The sequence below is a fragment of the Heterocephalus glaber genome, unplaced genomic scaffold (assembly GCF_053883595.1).
Source record: "Heterocephalus glaber isolate CG9 unplaced genomic scaffold, H.glaber_assembly_v1.0 deba00001457, whole genome shotgun sequence".
Taxonomy (NCBI): Eukaryota; Metazoa; Chordata; class Mammalia; order Rodentia; family Bathyergidae; genus Heterocephalus; species Heterocephalus glaber.
In genome coordinates this window covers 18,820,506-18,843,274 of record NW_028258305.1, presented here as the reverse complement: position 1 = coordinate 18,843,274, position 22,769 = coordinate 18,820,506, and the positions used below count along the sequence as shown (strand labels likewise).

General features: G+C 33.8%; 1 protein-coding gene across 48 annotated transcripts in view; it reads right to left on the bottom strand.

Moving 5' to 3' along the window:
- Window positions 1-22,769, bottom strand: part of Nrxn1 (neurexin 1) — a 1,121,547-nt gene that overhangs the window by 301,067 nt on the left and 797,711 nt on the right. For all 48 annotated transcript variants that reach the window (XM_087216047.1, XM_087216049.1, XM_087216063.1 and 45 more), the window contains one exon: window positions 15,163-15,344. In XM_087216047.1, coding sequence (XP_087072173.1) covers window positions 15,163-15,344 — 182 coding nt within the window. The remainder of the gene's footprint in view (window positions 1-15,162; window positions 15,345-22,769) is intronic.

Genomic DNA, 22,769 nt, shown 5'->3' with positions numbered 1-22,769 from the left:
TTAGAGGCCCCATTTGACCCAGCTATTCCCCTGTTGGGTGTCTTCCAAAAAGAATTAAAAGAATCATACCACAGAGATATATGTGTACACATGTTTATAGAGGCACAGTTTGTAATAGCTAAAACTTGGAAACAGCCCATTTGCCCATCAACTGGAGACTGGATAAAGAAGATGTGTTTTTTTTAAATAAAATGGAGTACTACTCAGCCATAAAGAATAAGAAACTCGAAACATTTATAGCTAAATGGATGCACATTGAGGCCATACTCTTAAGTGAAATAAACAGGACACACGTGTAAATACTGAATTGCTTCTCTAGCGTGAGAAACTGAAAATGTAAATAAGGATTAAAATGTATAATTGATAATGTGAAATAGGAAGACAAGTTCTAAAGGGGAAGGGGAAATGGGAGGGGTTGGGGAAAGGAAAAAATATGAGAAAAGGAAAAAATGGAAACAAAGTCTTTGTAAATAGGGAGGGGTGAAGAGGTTGAAGGGAGGGCAGCGGAATGGGGAAAAAATAAGAACCAAGATATATCATGTAAAGGTACAAATTCCCAATGATGAATGTTATCATATTGGATACCTAAAATGTACCAATAAACTTAATGTAAAAAACAGGGATCCTCTTTGATGATTCTACAAACCTGGTAATGGAGATGGCTTGTAAAGATGCAGGGTCTCTTGGGCTTGTGTTGCTTTTCCTTATGCAGATAACTGATGATTGCTTTAGAGCATTCCATGAAATGTGAACCAAGTGTTTTCATATTTTATATTGCAGGCTAGTATAATTCCATCATCAAACAAAGCAGACCAGAAATCCTTGAAGTTCAACAGGATGTTTCCAAATTTCCAATTTTCAATATAGCTATACAGGATCTTTGCTGAAACTCATTTCAAATATCCCATTATCAAATCCACACATTACTATGAATCTTAAAATATATCAGCTATATAGTCATCTTTTTTTAGCTTTAGAACATATATCAGATGTGAAATGGTTTTTTGGGGGTTTTTTTTCTGACACAAGCAATTTAAGGATTGGAAAATAGCTCATGAAGAGCTCCAAAGAATTGATCTCCAGAGACCAAATCTTGCAACACCAAACAACTCCAATTTCCCTTGGGCACTCTCCTGACAAGAGTTATTGCAAGTTAAGCAAGCCAACTAGAAGAAATGTACACAAACTATCACAATTAAATACCCTGCCTCTTATATGTCTGATAATTGCTGAGAAGCTGGTAGAATTTTCCTACTAATCTGTTTCTGCCACTTGACTATACTGTAGAGGTTCTTTGAAAGTAGTACTCTACACATTTTGTATTGGATACATGCATTTTGTTACTGTGCAGTTATCTGTGTTGTATGTTTTACCCAACCTTGCCCAGTTATTGTACTTTAGAATCTCATGGGCTTTGTATTACAAAGCCAAACAACCTGTTGGAAATAAACAGTAGAGAACAGAATCCCTCTTATCTGCTTGCTGCCTAAAAAATCAAAACACACTGAAATCTGGGATTATTAGAGACAGTCTGGGGATAAAGAAATAAAATAAAAACTGACTTGTCAAACAGGACTCCCTGCTTCTTAGTACCATTTGTTGCCATAGCAAGTTGCATCTGTTCAGCTATTAAATATGTTGGTGAATATGATACATGAGACAGCCAGGACATTTCCCAGTGCCTATTAAACTTTACAGTTTACATACTACATTACATAACATATCTACGCTTACAAATTACAGTGTTTGCCTTCCATTAGTAAGTCAATGATACAGCACCTTAAACACAAATTTGAAGGTGCAAAGAAAACTATTGTTTTGCTTATATTTCCTATGCTTAAATTATATTTGCATTTTACTAAAATATTTAAAGTGGCTAATCAAAATGCTCTCAAAATTTCTAATATGGTTCTTACTACTAGCTGTGATTTAGCTTACAACGAAGGAAGACTTTTTTTCTCCTTCTAAACATCTTACATTTTTTTCAATTCATTGTTAGCTATATTATCAAATACCACAGAACATATGAGCTAGTCCCTGGATGTTATACACATTCTGAGTTCAAAAACTTTGCCGTTTAAATAGGCCAACAAGAGATAAGATGTTTATGCCATAGTAAATACTTAATAGCAGAACACAGCTGTTGTTACTCTGTTAAATTAAGTTAGCTACAGTGATGTTGAAAATATTAATGCATTTAAAAGCCTGTCACGTACCACTGCTGTTCATGAGTCCTGAGGACACCATGATTGAAATAAGAAGTGACTAGGGGCAAAATGAAGAATTATGGAATGTGTTGAAGGTGAAGAACATAGAGGCAGACTCTAAAGTGAGGACTGTTTCCCATCAGCACATTAAATTCTTTTTTTTTTTAGTTCTTTTATTGGTACGTTTTAGGTATGCAATTCGTTTACATTTATCATTGGGCACTTGTACCTGTACGTGATGTATCTTGGTTCTTATTTTTTCCCCATTACCTGTGTGCCCTTCACCCCCTCAACCCTTCCCTATTTACATAGACTTTGTTTCCATTTTTTTTTTCTTTTCTCACAATTTTTCCTTTCTCTTCTTTCCTTTCCCCTTCCCCTCCTATCACCCCTACCCCTTTGGACCTTTTCTTCCTATTTCAAATTATCAATTATTCATTTTAATCATTTTAATCCTTATTTACACTTTCAATTTCTCACACTAGATATACTATTCTGTATTTACACAAGCACATTAAATTCTTACCTGCCTGGGTCTTCACAGAATATCTTATAACTTTTTTTTTTTTAACCAGAAAAAGCCACATGATTCATGAGCTTGTTATCCAATCTCCCCCATTTTGTGAATGCAGCCAGAATAGTTTCTTATTGAAGTTAAAGTAAGTTTGACATCACCACTATGCTAGTGTGATTATTAAAACATACTGAAACACCCCAGAAAGTAACTCATTCTATAGATCTTAGTGTCTTAAGAAATAGAGATTTATTTGTATTTACACTAAAACACTACACACTGGTGTGAGAGTGCTCAACAGTACAATGTTCTTAGAGGACAACTTGGCCGTACATGTAAAGGTTCTCCTCCTAGGAATTTACTCATTTCTAAAAATACACATTTTCATACACTGAAATGATTTCATAGGATTAAAAAATAGTTTGTAATACTAAAAATTATGAAACAATTTAAGTATTCTTCATTAGGAAATGGTTTGATAAATTACAGCATGCATACACAATAGGATATTATGAGCTAAATATCAGATTTTATGCTATAAAATATAATGATGTCTAAAATGAAAATAATCAAGTTGCATAAGAGTATGCATCACAGAATAAATTTCCATCATTTTAAAGAATGTTCAACTGTTTTAACATACAAGCATTAATACATATACTATATATATAAATGTATATGTGTATGCAAGAAACTAAAGATTAGAATTTCAGACACCACAATAAAAATATTACATGCAATTTTTAACTATTATCTTCATCACTGTTGTACCATTTAAATTTTTCAGAAAGTACTTTTATGATTTAAAATTATTCAAACTATGGGTTTTTTGGAATAGAATTAGAACTCTCTTCCATAAGGCAACAAATAAAACACAATTCCTCTGAACAGCCTGTCGTAAATATTACCGACTTTGCAGACCTAGCTCTATGCATCACCAGTCTACTGCATCCACTTATGCCTAGACGGTTAGGAGAATCCAAAAGAGCCAGTAAATAAAAAAGAGCAGTTAAATACTGGAAATATAGTCTACTGAGATGGAGGACATTCACTGACAGCTAGTTAATTATAAAGCCATTGCTTAAAAAATATTTCTCATGCAATAATAAACATCATCTAAGTAGCAATTTCAGATAACAAGAGCCTTCCCAGTCCCTTTACTTATCCAATACCCTTCATGACAGCAAGGTGCCCAGTTACAAATGGCCAACCACTGGTGTTGAATTAGGATTTGGAAAAGGGCTATAACTGACAACTTCTCTTTGCACCATGTGTAATATTCCACAATGTCTGTAATTTAAAAATCAAATGAACTCAGTTCTGAAATCTCATGGCAGCTGCCTGACCTTCCTTCAAGATTATGCCATTCAACCCCATTTCTCTGCTGATACCTTGTGTGATATGGAGCCCCTAAATTTTTTTACTACTAATGATTTTCCTACTAATTAACAATAATGAACAGGATGACATACATTTCCTCTGAAGATCTCTGTCGGGAAAATGTCCAATCAGCAAGATCTATAAGCAACAGGCAAATTCTCTTTCCCTCTCCTCTGCATGTTTAAATACTCACAGACCCATGCTGTCTTTTAGTTAAAAAATAAAATAAAAAATAAAAGTAGGTCAAGTTGTCTAGCCTTTATGCATTTGCTTTACATCTGGGGAAGAGCTGAATATTGTTACTCCACCTAGTTTCCAGAACAAGGTGGGTTATTTTTATATTCATCTCTACATAAAGCAGATATGCTTTGTGGCAGTAATAGTTGAGTCCTACATTTAGGCATAACTCAAAAAAAAAATCCCACCAAGAAATCTGTATTTCCATTCTTTAAAGGACTATGCACGCAAAGTATCAGGTGCTATGTTGTGGAACTATTGTTATTTAGTGCATTCATTTTGAGGAACACAGTATTTCCAGTTTCTGCCCTACTTAAAAGATGTCTTAACACAATATACCATAAATCTCATTGGCTTAAGTTTGGTATTTAGATTTTATGATCATTTGGGCTCGCCCCAAATTGTCCTTTGCACTAAAGAAAAATGAGGCTTTGGATCCGTATAGAACAGATTCAAATACAGGCAGGTATTTATTAGCTAGGAAATATTGGACAATTTATTTTAAAATGAAGTTTGCTCATCTGTAAAATTGAGACAATAATTCATACCTCAGTGGCTTACTATGAATAGTAAATGAAATATAATTTTTATGCACAATGTTTAAATCAGTGCGTGGTTCATAGTAAGCACTTCACACATGCTAAAAAATACTGTTTCATTACTGTTTTTCTTACTAAGGAAATGAATTGGGTAAATATGATTTCAGAAGGGGAGTCTAACCCTACTTATGATAATTAACTGTTAATACCTTGAAGCATTTAATATGTACTAATTGAAAATAATTATTAAGAAGTTCTAATAAATGGGGAAACTAAGCTCCATCATTTAATCAAGTGTCAGAGGTTGGTAAATCAGAAGAAAAACTGATGATCAAATTTTCAGGGTAGCTGAGGAAGATTATCTCCACATTCCCAATCCATTAGAGTTGATTATCAAAGGAGGGCTTTTGTTTGTTTTCTCCAATTGGATGCATTTCTGCTTCAAGTGCACATGTAGATAAATATATCAGAGGTTTTTATATAGATACTCAATACAATACAGACCGCAGTTAAGAAGCAACCTTAGCCTCAATATCAGAGAAGTGATCCCCTGTTTGGAATATGTAACCTTTGAAGTGGATCTGGTGATTGGCTTAATATAAGAAAGGATTTTTCTCCCATGAAAAAATGCCATATGTATAGTGAGCTCATGTCATGATAGGTCTCAGCCCTTGGGCCACAGCTCCCTGTGCCTCAGTAAGTTGTAAATGGGGGTCCCAGGAGAGCATCACATGCTCTCACTACTCTCCGCAGGGAGTCTAACTCATCCAGGCTCCTAGGAGAGCCTCCTGGTGGAGTTACCTATCACAGTGAAAGTGGAAAACTACTAGCAGAAAGTCAAAAGAAGCCCCTGCCAAAAGGAAGGGAGTTCACTTTTTCTCCACTCGCCTGGCCTGGGTTCTTTCATCAGTAAACATTTACTATTTACCAAGCACCAGGCTATGTAGTGTCTGAAAATACAGATACTCAAAGATACATTGTATGAAGTTAATGACCTTGAAGCATTCACAATTAATGGGCTAGAAGAACCAATAAATAAATAGCTAAGACTGTGATCATGATAGGTAAAGTAATAGAATTAAGTATGAAGAGTTATGATAGTACCAAGAAAGACATGATTAGTTTTGCCCTAGGGGACAAAAGAAAACTGCACAAATATTTAAAGTACATGATCCAGTCTTTGAAAATGAAAAAAAAAAAAAAACAGATTGGAAAGGAGAGCAGGTAGGAGGAAGGGGAAATAGCAATATTTCGAAGAGAGGAACTGGGGTGAATAAAGACACATTGGAGTGGTACACTGATTGCCACTATATATATATATATATATATATATATATATATATATATATATATATTGGTGTTGTTCTCCACCTTTAAAATTGTATATGTTTCAAACATATGAATTGTAAATGGCAGCTAACTGCCCTTAAAATGTCTGGACCATCTGGTCAGTCAGATAACTTTCTGTGTGTTTAGTTAACTAGAGAAGATGGTTTGGGTGGCAGGTATTTGGAATGCTCAGTAGATCATGTGGTAGGGAGTCCTGTAAAGGCTAGGATATTTGACTTCTCACAACTGCATTAAACAAATGGAAGGCAGGGCTGCCGAGCAGGCTGCTGTGCTGCCTCTGGGCCCCTCACCTTCATGACGGAGGGTGCATGGACTCAGCAGTCAGACTTGCGGAGGTCACTCCTGGCTTGCAGCTCACTGAGTGACCTGTGCCTCATTTTCTATTAACTAAATGTGGACACTTTCTTTCATCGGGGATTTTAAGAACTATTAAATGAATTTACAAAGGTAGGCTTAGAACAGTTGTAAGATTATTGCTTCGTTGCATGTAACTAACCTTTAGTTGTGATCTACAGCGTGATGATTTTCAACACTAACTGAGGGGCCTACATCCTGTGCCCAATGTGCCAGTAGAATGAACTGTATCCATTAAATTCTGATATATGTGAGGTCAGAAGCCGTGTCTAATGTCCTGAATGGGGCCTGGCACAGACTTTAAAAAGGGAGGTTTATTAAGTACATGCATTGAAGAGTTAATATGTGTGAGTCAGAATAGGGAGAAAGAGCGAGACAGGCTGTTCCCCCTGTGCATTCATTGTAGGACGAGCTAGGGAAAATGGCTACTAAGTTATCTGCAGTATAGGCCAGTGGTCTCCAACAGACCAGGCTAAGTGTGGTGCACCAGTCTTTTGCCTCAAAATACCAACCTAGAAAGAGGCAATAAATAAAGTGAAAATGTGCTAGAAGTTAACTAAGATTTACATCTCTAACAGACCCAAAGTATGGTAAACAGGAAGTCGTTTTGAAGGAGACAGTGCCCTTAACCTGTGTGCTACTGACCTGTTTTTCATTCACACATGTGGTTTAAGTTGGCGAATTTCTGGAACCAGTAGATTATTTCCACAAGTATACACTGCTCATTCCCAATGGTGTGTTACACTGGCTGAAGGAAATGTGTCCTAAAGGTAGGATTTTGAACATTTTTAGTAGCTACAGAAAAAATGAAGGTGTACTTAGTAGTTTAGAAGAATTCAGCAAAGAAGTCCTGTGTTTTGGCAGCTTGGCAGGAGGAAAGAGGGCTTGCTAAGGCAAATCATCTCTGGCGTACAGTAGATTTGAAGTCATTTTGTTTAATAGCTTGGGGTCCACTACAAAGCAATGGCTCCAAAGAGTAAGGATCATAGAAAGGAGAAGAATCTATGGCCAACATTTTCTCTAGTTAGGTAATGCCTGGGGCATGTTTCTACAGCTCTTTCAAAGAGATTCCTGAGCCCTAATTTCTTTCTGCTAGGACTAGAGATCTCAAGGCCAACCCTGAAAACACTCAGCATTTGGACAGACTGAAATCCAGACAGAGAGAGAGAGAGAACAACAACCTGTGTTGGATGGGAATTTGAAATAGACAGATGACAAGAAGAAACATTTTTAAAAGGTGAATACATTTTGCAGGAGTGGAGAAATAAGTAGAGAGTAGTGGAAAACGGATCTGAAAGGGAAATGGAGATGAGACTACCAGAGCCATTTGATGTTAAGGAAAAGAGTTTGCTTTTTCCTGTACACAGGTAGAGGACTATACACCACTTTTTAATACAGGAATAACATGATTAAAGATACATTAGCAAATTAACATGATCAAAGGAATAATTTAGCAAATTAACCTAAGTGAAATGGATTCAAAAATAGAGAAATGAGAATAACAGAGACAGTGAGACAGAAGTATAAATGTCTTCCAAGTGGTAAGTACATGAACTGAGGATATACAGGAAGAAAGAGTTGTTCTGGCTCTGTTTTATTAAATTTCACAACATAATTTCAGACAAGAAAAAAAAAATCTAGAAATCTAGAATCCACTTCAGAAAGATTAGATGATGCACTAAAGGTAACTACCAGCAACTTAGAAAATAAGAAAGTGAATTTACCTTCAGTAAAAGAAATATGAATGTTGCCAGAATCAAGAGAGTTGATTGTGCCAACCCAGAAAGAAAGAAAAGGGGCGGGGGGAAGGAAAGGATAAAAAAAGGAGAGGAAATCAATACAGCAAGGATATTATGAAAGAAGGGCTCTGACATGTAATTGTATGAGAATAACCATCACAAAAGAGTCTACTAGACTACAACTTTGCACAAAGGCCTCTACAACCTTACACAGAAAGTACTTCTACAAGGACATCTGCCCAGCAACTGTCTGCTCAGTCTTGGACAGATGCCACTGATGGCATTAATCACTGTGGCCAGGATTGTTGTTTCAAAATATCTGATGTAAGCCACTTCGCTTTTGTCTTTTAAAAATTTTCCCTTCCTTCAACATCTCTGAATACTCCCACAGTTTCTATAGTACACATATTCCCACTTGGAATATTTTGGTAGTCCCAAATAAATATCAGTATTTTTTGGAGAATCTATTTTTTGAGAAATGTCATCATCATGTCTCACATTTTCTCCAAAGATAACTTTGTTCATTCCACAGAATCTAGAATAAGATTTTACAACACATGGCACAAAGCCATTGCTTTAGTCTTTTTCTCTTTTTTTCCTTCTTTTTTACATTTTAGACAATTAGGCTACATGCTCTCTAATTATTTCATGTAAGAACAGGAAAACAAAAACAGTCAAAATATCTACTATGTATCATTTACAGAGTTGAATTTAAGTATTATATGGCAGCATGAAATGCTTATAAAATAGTGCATCTTTTTGTTAGAAAGAACAGTTCAGATAAAACATAATTTCTATTCAAGAAGAACCTGTAGGGAGTAATGGGTTTTATTTTATTTATACAAGTATGTACAGACTTAAATAGACGTTTTGTGATTGCATCTTAGAGCAGTAAGGCAAACAGTGTAAAATGGACAAAGGAAGAGAAAGATGTGAATATTCGACATGTTAGCAACACTGATAAGTTATTTTGGGACATGTAATTTTCATTATAAATACATCACATTTCTAGTCTATACCTAAATATGATGACCAAAAGGCATATTTCTAAATCAAAAATCAGTTAAGAGCTTGGTTTCAAAATAAAGCTTCCGGCCTAGGAAAGTACAAAGAAGAAACACTTAAGGCAAATATGTACAAATCACTAATCAGATTTGCAATGCTCTTTCATGCTCCCAAGATGAAAGGATTTCTAAGAAGACACTTCACTTATCCTCCCACCAGTCTCATGAAATTTCCTCTGGTCAGATCAATGCACCCTTTAATATTCATAACAGTGAATGAGCCCATTTTTGTAGTGGCTTTCTTCCATAAATCAGAGGCGTTAAGTAAGTTCCCACTAATATCACTAGAGTAAGAGTGTAAGAGTGGTTTTTCTATAAGTGAAGGCATTGACAAAACTTCATGATGTATCTGATAAAATAAAATTTAGTTTAATTCTTTGTTGATTGCTCTTAAGAAATTAATTTTTTTCAATATTGATTAAATAATCCTCAACATTACTAATTTACATTTTGTAGTAAAACACTTTACAGTTGTCTTTTTTACTTTTCTCATTGCTGAGACAAAATACCCCACACCCAGAGTTAAAGGAGGAAGAGTTTATTTGGTTTACATTTTGTAGAGTTTCCAGATAATAATTGGCTGGCTCCAAGTAAGGGTGGCACATGGCAGAGGGATAACAGTTCATGGTGGACAGAAGGTACTGAAGCAACAAGGGACCTTAACAACATTTTTTCCCCCCTTTTATGTTATCCAGACTACTTAGTGTAGGTAGAGATCACACCCTTAACCCTAGTGCCCTTGAACCTAGCACTGCTCCACGAATCAAATGCAGCCTCACACACTCTAGATCCAACCAGCTCTGAAAAAGCCCCACCTATGACCCCATGAGGCTTTGGGGGACACCTAGACATAAGCCATAACAAGAGTTTAGAAGTAATTTATATTCTTTAATTAAAAAAGTATTATTTGCCCATTGTTCTTATAAATGAAATGTAAATAAGGAAGTTCAACTGCAATAAGGAGAAATTAAGAAATACAAAGACAGAGAAATACTAGTCTCATTGGGACAAAACGTTTACTATAAATAATCTAAACTACGTGATGGTAAGGAAGCCGGCTGCCTTGTTTATTCATACACCCAATAGGTATTTACTGAGGTTGGTACTAAGTGCCCAATTCAATAATATTCACAGTGGCTAACATAGGCCTTGGCCATATTAGGTGCTCCATAAAAATTACTGTACAGGCTTCTAGTATTCCTGGAAAAAATAATGTAAAGCTTCATTTCAATGTTATTTTTTAACTAATCAATGGCAGTATCACAAATCATGTTCTTTGCCATCATACAGTTTATATCTACTTGGAATTAATGGACAAATATGCAATAACTGGACAACAATTCATGATAAAAAAATGGGCTACAATGAATAAGGTAGTTATGAAGAGATAATCTTTATCCAACAAAAACTTTCACCATAGACTTTTTTTAAAAACTAACAACCATAATTAACTCTTAACTGAAGATTTATAAAAACACCAATTAAAACTTGAAACTTTTCAATAATATAACTGCCATATATTGTTCCAACTTTTTCTATTGTCAAAAAGAAATTAGCTTACTTTCTTAGAGTTTTATAAGGGACTAAATTTTGTCTGTCACTTTATTTTGACTTGAACTTTTGAGGGTTTAGAGAAAACTTAAGATGCAATATTTTTGATATTTAATTAATTAAATAATTTATTCTTTCAGAAAACATTTATTGAGCGTTCAAATTCTAGTATTTATATTAATCAATTGCTTCTCAGTTCTTCTTTCCACCAGCCATTCATCTGATAAAACCTTACAATTTCTTTTTTTAAATTATTTTTATGGGTACATTGAAGGTATACAGTATAATGACATTCATCATTGGAAATTTGCACCTTTACATAATCCATCTTGGTTATTATTTTTTCCCCATTCCCCTGCCCTCCCTTCAACCCCTCCATCCCTCCCTATTTACAAAGACTTTGGTTCCATTTTTTCATTTTCTCATAATAATTCCATTCCCTTCTTTCTTTTCCCCTCCCCATCCCTCTTCCCCTTCCCATTTGCACCTTTTCTTTCTATGTCATATTATCTATTTTACCTTTTAGTCCTTATTTACACTTTCAGTTTCTCACACTGGAGAAACTATTCAATATTTACATGTGTGTCCTATTTATTTCACTTAAGAGTATTGCCTAAATGTGGATCCATTTAGCTATAAATGTCTCTAGTTTCTCATTCTTTAAATATCTTACAATTTTAATAGTAACACAATAAAGCTCTGAGCTTAACAGTGTTGGCATTCATCTTAATATAACAAAAAAATCCATTGATTAAAACTAGGCTACCTCATTCAAATGGCACGTTATTCCAAGTTGTTATATTTTTAAGAGCACCCCTTAATCAAAATTTAAATGTGATCACTCTGAGAAATAGGATGATAAACAATGTCAAATATTCAAATCTTCATCAAAATTCTATGACAATAATAATTTAAACATTATCTAGTAGAAATAGCATTATACATTTCAGCAAGGATGGAGTATATTTTTAATAGATCCAATCAACTTTCCTGGTTTTTGTCTTACTCTACTAATTAAGGATATAAATAATGTTTTTAAAATGAGATCAGTACACAGTTTATGCTTGGCTGACTTAGAAGGCTTACAGAAATTTTCCTGGCAGTTTAATGGATCACTAAATTACTAGCTTTTATAAATAAAATATACCATGTATTACATGAATCAGGTTAATATTTAAATTATTTATATTCAATAAACCAAATTTTAAAAGTAATAATTTAAAATTCTACCAGTCTTATTTGACTTTTTTGGCAGTATCGGGGATTGAACCAAAGACCTTCACATTGAGCTACATCTCCAGCCCTCTTTTCATTTTTTGTTTTGAGACAGGGTCTAGCTAAGTTCCTATAAGTTTCCCAGGATGAGTTCAAACTTGAAATCATCCTGCCTCAGCCTCCCAAAGTGCTGATTTTGAATCCTGGAAAAAGTAGAAGAATTTATTTGAGAAAACCAGGATGAACTTCAAAGGTATATAAATGATCCCAAATCTAAGTTTTAATATCAAGTATAGATTTGCTTCTGTCACTCATAGGTATCATCTTGTGTCTCGATTCCCCACCTTGGCCTTTTTGGCTTCCTGACTTTCTCTTTTTATCTTTTTCTTTTACTTTTTAATTCTTCTTTCTCTTCTTCCATGAACCCAATGTTATGGAAAGGAATCAGAGATAAAGTTCAGTAGTAAATAAAACAATAAATCAAACAAAAAAATGGCCTTGTGTTACATTTTATATAGTGAATCATGAAAAAAAGTGACTTGTATCATTTGTACATAAAATAATTTCTTGAGTCATGAATGACTGGTCACCTCTTGTAGTCAGTGTAAGAAAGTGGAAGGAGCTAGAAAGTTTTATTTGGCCAGGTTTGGGCTAAGATAGGTCCTAGTGGTTGATACAAGTTTGAGTAGAACTGACAGACAACACTCTTTGGGAATTTCAGAGAGCTAGTATTCATTTCCAAAGACAGGCTCTAAGAACAGACAGAATATAAAGATTTCAGATCCAAAAATGAGTGTGTAGAGACAAACTGAATACAAAGTGGACAGCCAGGTAAAACCAGAAGAGGAGACCCAGAAAAGAAAGAGGAGACTCACAGGGGAACTGTCAGATATCTAAACCAATACATGAGAGGAATACAATTCCTAAAAGCGAATGTAAATTTTTATGTATTACAAACATAAACCAATTAATTTTTTTTAAAAAAAAGAAATCCATGACCAATAAAGGCGCAATGGAGGGTACTGAGCTGGTAAAAACAAGTAGAAAATCAATTCTTCTCTTGTGAAGGGACCCTAAGCCCTCATTTGGTCAAAACTGGAAAGAAATAAATATTGTAGTATACTAAAGTCTTTTGACTATTAAAACAAACAGTACTTTGAGTAATTCAATAACAGATCCCCTTATGATTTCAGAATGATCATTGTAGAACCGTTTCTCAGGCTAAAAGTGTAATTGGTCATGGATCAATAAGTAATTTCTTTTAGTAAGAAAAAGTTCTTGTTTTATTTCTTCCTTCTCTCTTATTTATTTTTGAAGTGGAAATGCTGCAAAATCAGAAATGAGCAAATAGATTGTGAAAGTTGAGATTACTTTAAGTAGCAGGATTCCTTATTGCACTAGTTAAGTTTACCTCAACTGATCATTTATTTATGATGCCATAAAAATCCAGATGCTTTCAATTTTGATTGTTAGATATTTGCTGAAAGGCAGCTCAAATTACTTTCCCAGAGTTCCTATTTTGACAACTACATTTTGAATGGAAAATTTATGATGGTTCAATAATGATGGCGCTGAAGTGTTGTTTTCTGCTTATTTATTTTTTTCAAGATTAGCAATGAATTTAGCCCCTGTGTTCAATGTAAACCCCACTCAGCTTGTTGGAAATTCCAGAAGTGTAATGCAAAAGTAAGGTTAAGAAAATAAATTAATAAAATCTTTGAGAATTAAAGCTTTGTAAATGTCTGCATTAATGTAGTATTTTGGTGTTTGGCAGTTTTCCAATTATTTTAGGATCAGCACCTACAAGCCAATTTCTAGCAAGAAAGAACATGATTGAATCAAGTATCTTTTGTGGCCTGAGTACCGGCACAGGGAGAACTTATAGCAACAGATAAAAACAAAACAAATTACATTTACATGATTACAGATGTAGGCAAAATAACTATACTTAAGTATAAAATACAGTAGAAGATGGAAAGAATGAAATGCTTCTGAAACTTCCAAAAGCTGAAGACTTCAGACAAAGCACAATCATGGTAAGAACTCTTGGGAACTTTTCCCTCTCTGTGGTGGTGGGGATTGAACCCAGGGCACTGAGCATGCTAAGCAAGTGTTTTACCACCGAGCACACCATCAACCCTATAGTTTTTTAAATTTGTGACACTTTTTTGGTTTGTTATTTTGATATATTAGTAAAATGTTAATATCTATGAGTAATTAATGACAGTGTATGCATTCTTCAAAGTAATGCAAGGAAGTGAGAAGATAAAAGACTTATACTCATTAGTAATTCTTTGAGTGCAGAGAGAGAAGGAGGAGTCCCTCAACTATAAAGTCAATTACAGCAACATTAAAAAGAAAAAACTATTTTCATTCATGAGCTACTATTTGTCTTCTACTAGGTGCTGAATAAATTCTTGTGGGAGGTTGGGAGCTTAAGGAAAAAGGAATGGTCCCAAGATGGAAATGGCAAGAATCCATGATATTCTCCTGATACGTATCAAAATGAGCACAAAATGACATCTTTTTGCCATTTTTTCACATCACAAAATAGCCTTAACATTTCCTTCCACTTCATGTAACTTTAGACATTTTTTTTCCCTCTGGCAAGAAAAGAAATAGAACACTGAATCCAGATCTTTAGATATCATCAGTATTACAACCTCCTGCTTCCAGCCAGATGGTATGGTATCTACCAAGCAATAACTTATTTTATTAATTTGGCAAGGCTGTCTAAAGACACTAAAATCCCTCCAAATAGTCTCTGTGAATGCAAAATTGAAAGAAATTCACATTAAAAAAAAGCAAAACAAAACAATAATATTTTTCCTATTGAAAATTACATGTTACCAGTAATAGGTCTATGGTTTCACCATTTCTAGATGATATTCATATTTTCTAGAGCAAAGTATTAGTTTTGAGAGGAAAACATCCAAGAAGCAAAATTATCAATTCTATAGAAAAATCTAGCAGTTTAAAGAAAATAGTGATGATTATTTTAAAAGTACTTACTATATGTAGCTCTAGGTAGTCACCCAGGCCTGATGAACTGTCCACTCGCACCAATACAGCTTCCTTCTGCACAGTGCTAAACCCTATAGCCAGTCTGTCTGCTCGTGTACTTGGTCGGTCATTAGGAGGCCACTTATATGTGATTTGTCCACCACCTTTGCTAAAGATATATGTTGTCCCAGCTGTAAAAAAAAAAACAAACAAAAAACCTAATTAGTCCCAGCACCTCAACACTTTCCCATGATGGTCAGGTGGATATATCCATAAATATCGACTTTACACACAAAACTATGGCAAAGAAAATAATATATTTCAATCAAACATGTTCAAGGAAGAGGACAGTTATTTTAAAAGAAATAGAGAAGCAGCTCCATTTTTAATACACTCATTAAATCTACCAGCAGGTGTTTCAGAACAAACAGCAGATTACGGTTGTTTTTTTTCCATTGAATTGGATGAGCATGGAATATAACGGGGTTTTATTTCTTCCTGCCAGTTTTTAAGAAATGGTTTAGTAGGAAACACTGACTGGAGGCTTCCCAAAAGCAGTAGAAACATATATCAGCTTGTTTTTGAAACAAGAGCTGCACATAAATGTGACAAGGTCATACAGCACAGTGGAGCAAATCGCCAACAGATACACCACAAATCAAACTTTTATGGGGAAAAGGTTTGTGTACATATGACAGATGATAACTAATGGATGAAGAGCCACATGTCCCAGGAGTCATGTCAAGAAAATGCACATAACAGATCCCATCTATAGAAGTTTGGATCTTATTTAACAAGCAACATGTCGTGGCTGTCAAGCTTTTCAGCATCATAACAAGATCTCCAGTCCTCAATGAATAGCAGCCTTACAGCACTGAGAATAATGTCTCATTCTGTGAGTGTTCAAATTTTCTTTTAACTTATGGTAATTTTACTTCATAGCAATGATGTCAGTAAACAATCTTAATTTAAAAAGGGTTCTTTTTTCCCTAACAAATCTACTTGGAATCCAATGCACTGAAATTCTATCTGCTTTCACAGCTAGTATTCCTTTCATTGACTGAAATAAAAATAATTTTGAGTCCTAACATTTAAAAGATACATGCAAAGATTTATATAAAGGAGAAAGGGAAAGAACTTCATCCCCTCTGAAGTGTACTACACAGATTTTTATTTAATTCACCTTAGGGCAGACCTTAGGAAGAATTTATAGGGGGGAAGATAGCCTTCCAACAAGAAAGAATGCCAATATATATTTATTGTTTACCTGATAGTGTTAATTTTGTAAGTCAACATGAATGGATTATGGGGATGCCCAAATAGCTAGTGAAACATTTCTGGGTTTATCTGTGTGAGATGTTTCTGGAAGAGATTAGCATTTGAATTGATGACTGAGTAAAGCAGGTTGCCCAAAAATGTTATTGGCCACCATTTAATCCACTGAGGGCTTGAATAGAACAAAAACTGGAGGAAGATTGGATTGTCCTTTTTTCTCTGCTTAAGTTGGAACATCATTTTTCAGAGACCCTAGTTCTCAAGTCTTCAGACACATTCTAAAATCTATCTATATGATTAGCTCTAATGCAACTACTGTGTGCCAAAATTAGGCCAGCAAACATCCCATTCTTATGGGGAAAAGCGTCTACCAAAAGGAATTCTTATGTGTAAAAGTGTGTGTACAGAATTATTTTTTATAATACCTATACACTAAGTTGCTATGATTGCATGTTTGCCAATTCAATGAAGTTGGCTTACTGACCCATTTATTGGTAGGTAATTAAATAGCTGATTAACTTTGTGGGGGTTTTTTTGGGGGGCAACCAATCTTTGTTTTCCATCAGACATTTTCATAGGCTCTTGAAAATCTCCAAAGACCTCTGGAATATACAAATTTACCCAATAGTTAAAAAGTCTTTTGTATGTAATGCTGCACCAAAATCATGCCTTGATTAGGAGATGACTGAATATAAAAGTGATAAACCAGAACGCTGTCAACATTAAATGATACAGAGGCTATGCATTTTTCTGTTAATTTTTCAAAATAATTTTGGATATAAATGCTTGAAAGTAGTTTACCTCTCTCATGCGACAGAATTTAAGTTGTATTTCAAAGGCCCCCGCAGTAAGTAAGCAAATTAAATGGAGAACATACAGACTGTGTATTAGAAATGCCAGGGCATTTCAGACATTGCTACATCATCAAAAGCATAGTCACCATTATATTATTAAGCAAGTACTCTTTGGTAAATATTTTTCTGCTTAGGAATTTTTGCAGATGATTAAGTAGTAAGTTTTTCAGAAAAGCAAATGTTAGTAGAAATAAAACATAAAGAAGGTGAAATTTCTTTAAAAGGAGGATGTACTGAGTACCTTTAAGTGCTAATACTTAACGATTCACTTTTGTTTTTCATATGAAACAAAATAAAACTATGTATATTACCTAACAACATAACGTATAATGCACAGTTAAAAATTCAGATGTCTTCTATCAGAGTTACCCTAGTGAACTAGCATTGTAAGTCAACATTAGTTTATATTACATAGTTATTTTTAATTTTATGTATCACTTTCATGATTCTTTTTTCATTTCTTCTCTACTTTTATATAGAAAGTAGGATAGGCATTACTTCCATTTTATATCTGAGGAAATTTAAATCTTAAGGATTGAGTTATTACCTAAAGTTACATACTTGGTTAAGTAGTTAAACTGGTACAAACCTAGATTCTGTTTCAGTATATATATATAATTACAGAAGTATTTCTTTAATAGTAAGGCAGTGAGGAAAAAAGTTAATTGGTATGTCAGTTTGAATTTATCAAGGCTAACTTGTCATAATCTAATGTCTCATATCTATAAAGTGATATTTGTACCTCATGATCATATACTCCTCTTTCACCTTACAATGCTTTAAAATAAGATGTAAAAGTGAAACAACAGAACATTTAATATATGTAGAGTAATGTTTAGTGAGGGTGCATGTCTCAAACTTCTGGAACTATAAAATATATTAGTTTCTCAGTTATGGAACTTGAGATAATAATTTAAAACTTTAAATTTTCAGTAACATAAGAGTCATAATTAAAGATCATTACTCAAAGTTTGATTACTACATCTATTTCAGCCTTTTTCAGTAAATGCTAAGGCTTTGTAACTAGTATGATTAGCTAATCTTTTCTGTTCACAATGCTTTATGGCTCTTTATGTTTCACTAAAACAAAGCAAAACAACATTACTCTTTGCAAAATTCTTCCATCATTCCTTGTTTCCTCTTTCTCCGGAGGTATTCAGAGAGAATGATCTCTTCTCTGCACAGAATGCACCGCCTTGTCCCTATCAGCATGATTCTATAATAAAGAAGTAGACACCCAGTTTCCCACAGTGCTCTTCTTCCTCCCCCAGCAGGCATCCTGGTTTCATTTTTAAATGTCTACTTTGCATCAAACTTGACAAGGTAGCCTATATTTTTTCAGTATATGTGCTGCCGAAGCAAGCATATGTAGCCTATATTTTTAATCCCTCTCTCTAAGTAGAAAATTATTCTTATAATCAAATACATGAAGTCATTTGGCTGAAGTTTCAAAATCTACCTCATTTTACATGCATCCTCCTGAGTCAAGGACATGATATACTTTCTGAAGCCGAGGGATTACAGAAATTAAGAATGTAAACTGGAGATTCAGATAGACGTGGGTTCAAATTCTAACTGCATCATTTAATAGCCACATGATCTTAACCAAGTGATTTAGTCTGTCTTGGGTATTTGATTTTTTTAAAAATGTAGATAGCGATACTATCCTTCAGAACTTCTGTCAGGATTGAACAAGATACTGCATAGTAACATATTAGTCCACTTACTGTCATATGGTATGTGCTTAATTAATCTTAGAATAGTTGTCTTGTGTGTGTTTATGTATAAAAAATACAAAATAGTATTGCAATATTATTTTATTCTTATAAAGGAGCCTTTAGAAAAGTTGAATCTATTTCATAGTTATGCTCAAAGCAAATACCTTTTAAGGAATGATGTTCCTACATCACAGTTTTTATCAACCTTCTCAGTATTTCATTCTTTGTATTAGAATTTTTGTTCACACAACTCTGTTATATTATCATTTATATTATCATTATATTATCTGCTATATTATCATTTCACTAACTGTTGACAATGGAAGTGATATTAAATTACATAGGAGACTTCATGAAAAAAATAACATCAATTCACTGCCATAAAACATCTAGCATGATAAGATTTATGACACAAAGCAAAAAAAGTCACTTGACCATTTAATAAAGGAATAAGTCTACATAAAATGAATTGCAAACTGGCATTCTTTTTAAATTTTTGTTTTTACAGAAACATATTTGATTTTATGATATAATTGAATTAAATGAGCGGGGGCAGTATGTCTTAATCATGGTTCCAAGCTTTTTATCAATATGAAGAGGAATGTGTTGCCTTTATTATTAATGCCTGCTTCTATATGGCAATCACTAACAAATCAGTTAGTGCTACTAATGGATTTACTGCAAATTAACCTTGACATCTATCACATCACTGGATGTAAGGATGACTCAAACATGGAGCTGTTTTCAGCAATCCCTACATTTAAACTGTGCAGCAACTCCACTGTCAATTCATTAACAAAGTTGGATACATCAGATGTAAATTTAGCAATGTCAACATACTTTACACTATAATTAATATAAAAAAGTACACATGGAGTGCAGTTTCTAATGTTGGAACTACATATGATTTTGCAAAAAGAAATATTTTTAGATATTGAACATAATATTTAAATAAAGGGCTCTTTTCCTTCTTATGTTTTCTTCTATTCCCTTCCTAGACATGACTAGTTCACCCTCATTTTGCTTCTGAAAGGGCTAATGTATTGGCCCCCAAATGGACTGAACTTTTCTGAAAAAGGTAACCAATCAGCATGTACAGGTGTATCCCATTATTGGTTACTCTGGATCCTTGCTACAGAAGTAATAATATAATTAACTTCTAAAAAGATTAGCTTTTAACCCATGACATAAGTATTTGAATAAAAGATTCTTTCTTGTAGGCTATAATTCTTCAACTGTCATCTTGTAGCCAACAAGAGACATTCGGTCCATTAGGTGTCTATTCAATGTAATAGGGATATAACAATTTTTCCACTCAAAGTTTGCAAGTCAGTCAGATGAAAATTAAAAGTAAAACAATTATAAATTAGGGGAGTTTTTATTCCTCCTACAACCTTGTCAAGATGCCATTGTTAAATTTAAATTTTCTGAACATTTTCTACCTATGTAGAAGTACTCTTTGGAGTAAAGTTCATAAAAAGCAAAAGTAAAAAAAAAAAAGATCACCCTGTATGCAGAAAGAGTTTTTGACTAAGGTTTAAAGTCTTCACATTGGTAAAACAAACAAAAATGTTAAGTTATTAAAGCAACAACTAAATACAGTTCACCGTCTTTCTAAATTACTGCACTTTTTGCAAGATCACAGGAATTATTTCAGAAAATAAAGCACTATAGTTTCTCAATTCTTAAAATTTCATATGAAATATCAAAATATTAGGCAAGGTGGCTATTACATTAGAAGAGACTAAAGAAATCAGAGTAATAGGAGCTCTTAGCTCTATTAAGTAACTAATCTAAGTCTAAAAATTAATAACAACATTTAACCAATATCGAGAAGTAAGAGATAGCCCTCAATGTTGAATATGCATTTAAGGATGCAAAAGTACAAGGAAAGGAAAAGCAAAATAAAGACTATATTATTAGTTGAGACTCCTGGTAGAAGAGACTGACTTGGCACAATTAACAAAGGAATTCCAACTGGCTAAATAGACCAGAAAACAAAATAGAGGATTTTTTAAAAATATGTATTTGTAGTACATGCAGTTTACCATCATTCTGGGGAGTGGGTACACACACATAATACAACTTATTTCTTCTTTTTTAATCTTCTTACCTCCCAGGTCCCTCCCTCTTCCTCTAAATCCCCTTTCCCCATTAAAGATATACCATGTACAGGACCGTAATAACTTCAATGAATGCAAACTTTATATGTCATAAACATGAGCTAAGAATAATACTAAAAAAGTTTTTTAACTATAAATTTTGGAGAGAAGGTGAGTCTTCAATACAAAGAAAAACAAAACTAGCACATAACTGAAATGGTTTAGACCCTGCACCCTATTCTTAATCAGATCAAAGTAGAGATTTCAGAAGAGAACAGACAATTCCTTAATAATGAAAATATCTCAAGATAATATTCAAGCTAGAAAAAACAATGGAGAGTTTGTCATATATGGAAAGTTGTATGTTGTATCAGAACGATAGTCTTAAAATTAATGAAATGTATTAAATTTTTTAAAAATACTGTTGATATTTATTAAATTTAGAGCTAACTAAGAAAAACAAGGAGAGTCAAATTTGTGAGCATACAATATTTTCTTTCACTGAAATTTCCTAGTAGTGGCACTATGTAGTTACTGTATATACACTACTCCACAGAACACCAATCATAAACTTGGTTCAAGTTCACAGAGATTCTTGAAACCCCCATGGAAATCAGAGATACTGTTAGACTCCAATGATCCATGAGAACTCATTAGGCATGAACAGTTATTATTTTCCAAACTATCAATGCGATCAAAACAGACAGAAATCATCAGACCTGATTGTACAGCTGAAAGGCATGAAAGAGAGTGAGGAATCCTCTCCAATAACCAGGCTATGTGAGACTCAGCTATAGCCCAGAAAGACACCATTTTAAAATGAAAAATGAAGTGTGCTTACTCAATAAGAAATTTCAATCAAAGAAAACTATCAAGAAAATGGAACAGCACAAAGCTATTATGATTCCTATGAGGTTAGGAATCATTTCTCTCAAAGATCATTTAAATAGTAATTATGCACTTCAATAAAATACACTTTCCTTTTGCCTACTGGCCTAAAACTTTACTTTAAGGAAGGTACTTTTTAATAAATATTATATATTTTATATACAATTTACTTTAATAAAAATACTGTGTGCTAGTATTATATGTTTATAAATGGATTATAAACTTACATATTTTCAGATTTTGACATGTATGGAAAGAGTATTCTACATAGATGGAAAGGAGTCATTCTTCTAAAAACAAATGTGCTGCTCTCAAATACCTTAAGTAATTTTCTTAGACTGTGAATGGATTCATGGATAATTCACCTTGCTCACACCTTTCACATGTATTAGGAACACCGCTAAGAGCAGCACAGACTGTGCCCTACACAAATGGACACCGTTCACATAAAATGAGATGTGGTTGTGTTAGGTGGCACCATACAAAGTCGTGACATAAACAATAACTGATGTTAAATGGAGTTGCCTAAATAAGCCTTCTTTCTGCTCTATCAGGAAATGAATTAAAATATGTAACATTCCTAAACCACCCTATCTGTTGGTTGTCTGATAAAAGCCAATTATGGAAAGGAGCTAGGAATATATAACCTATAACATTGAACCTTTTCTTCCTAGCAGATAGCCCTGTGCATTAAAGATAAACATCACAGCAAAATACTTTGTGTCAGATGTCAGAAAAATGCTATTTAGCCATGTCACCATCTATTTTGGATTTTTAAA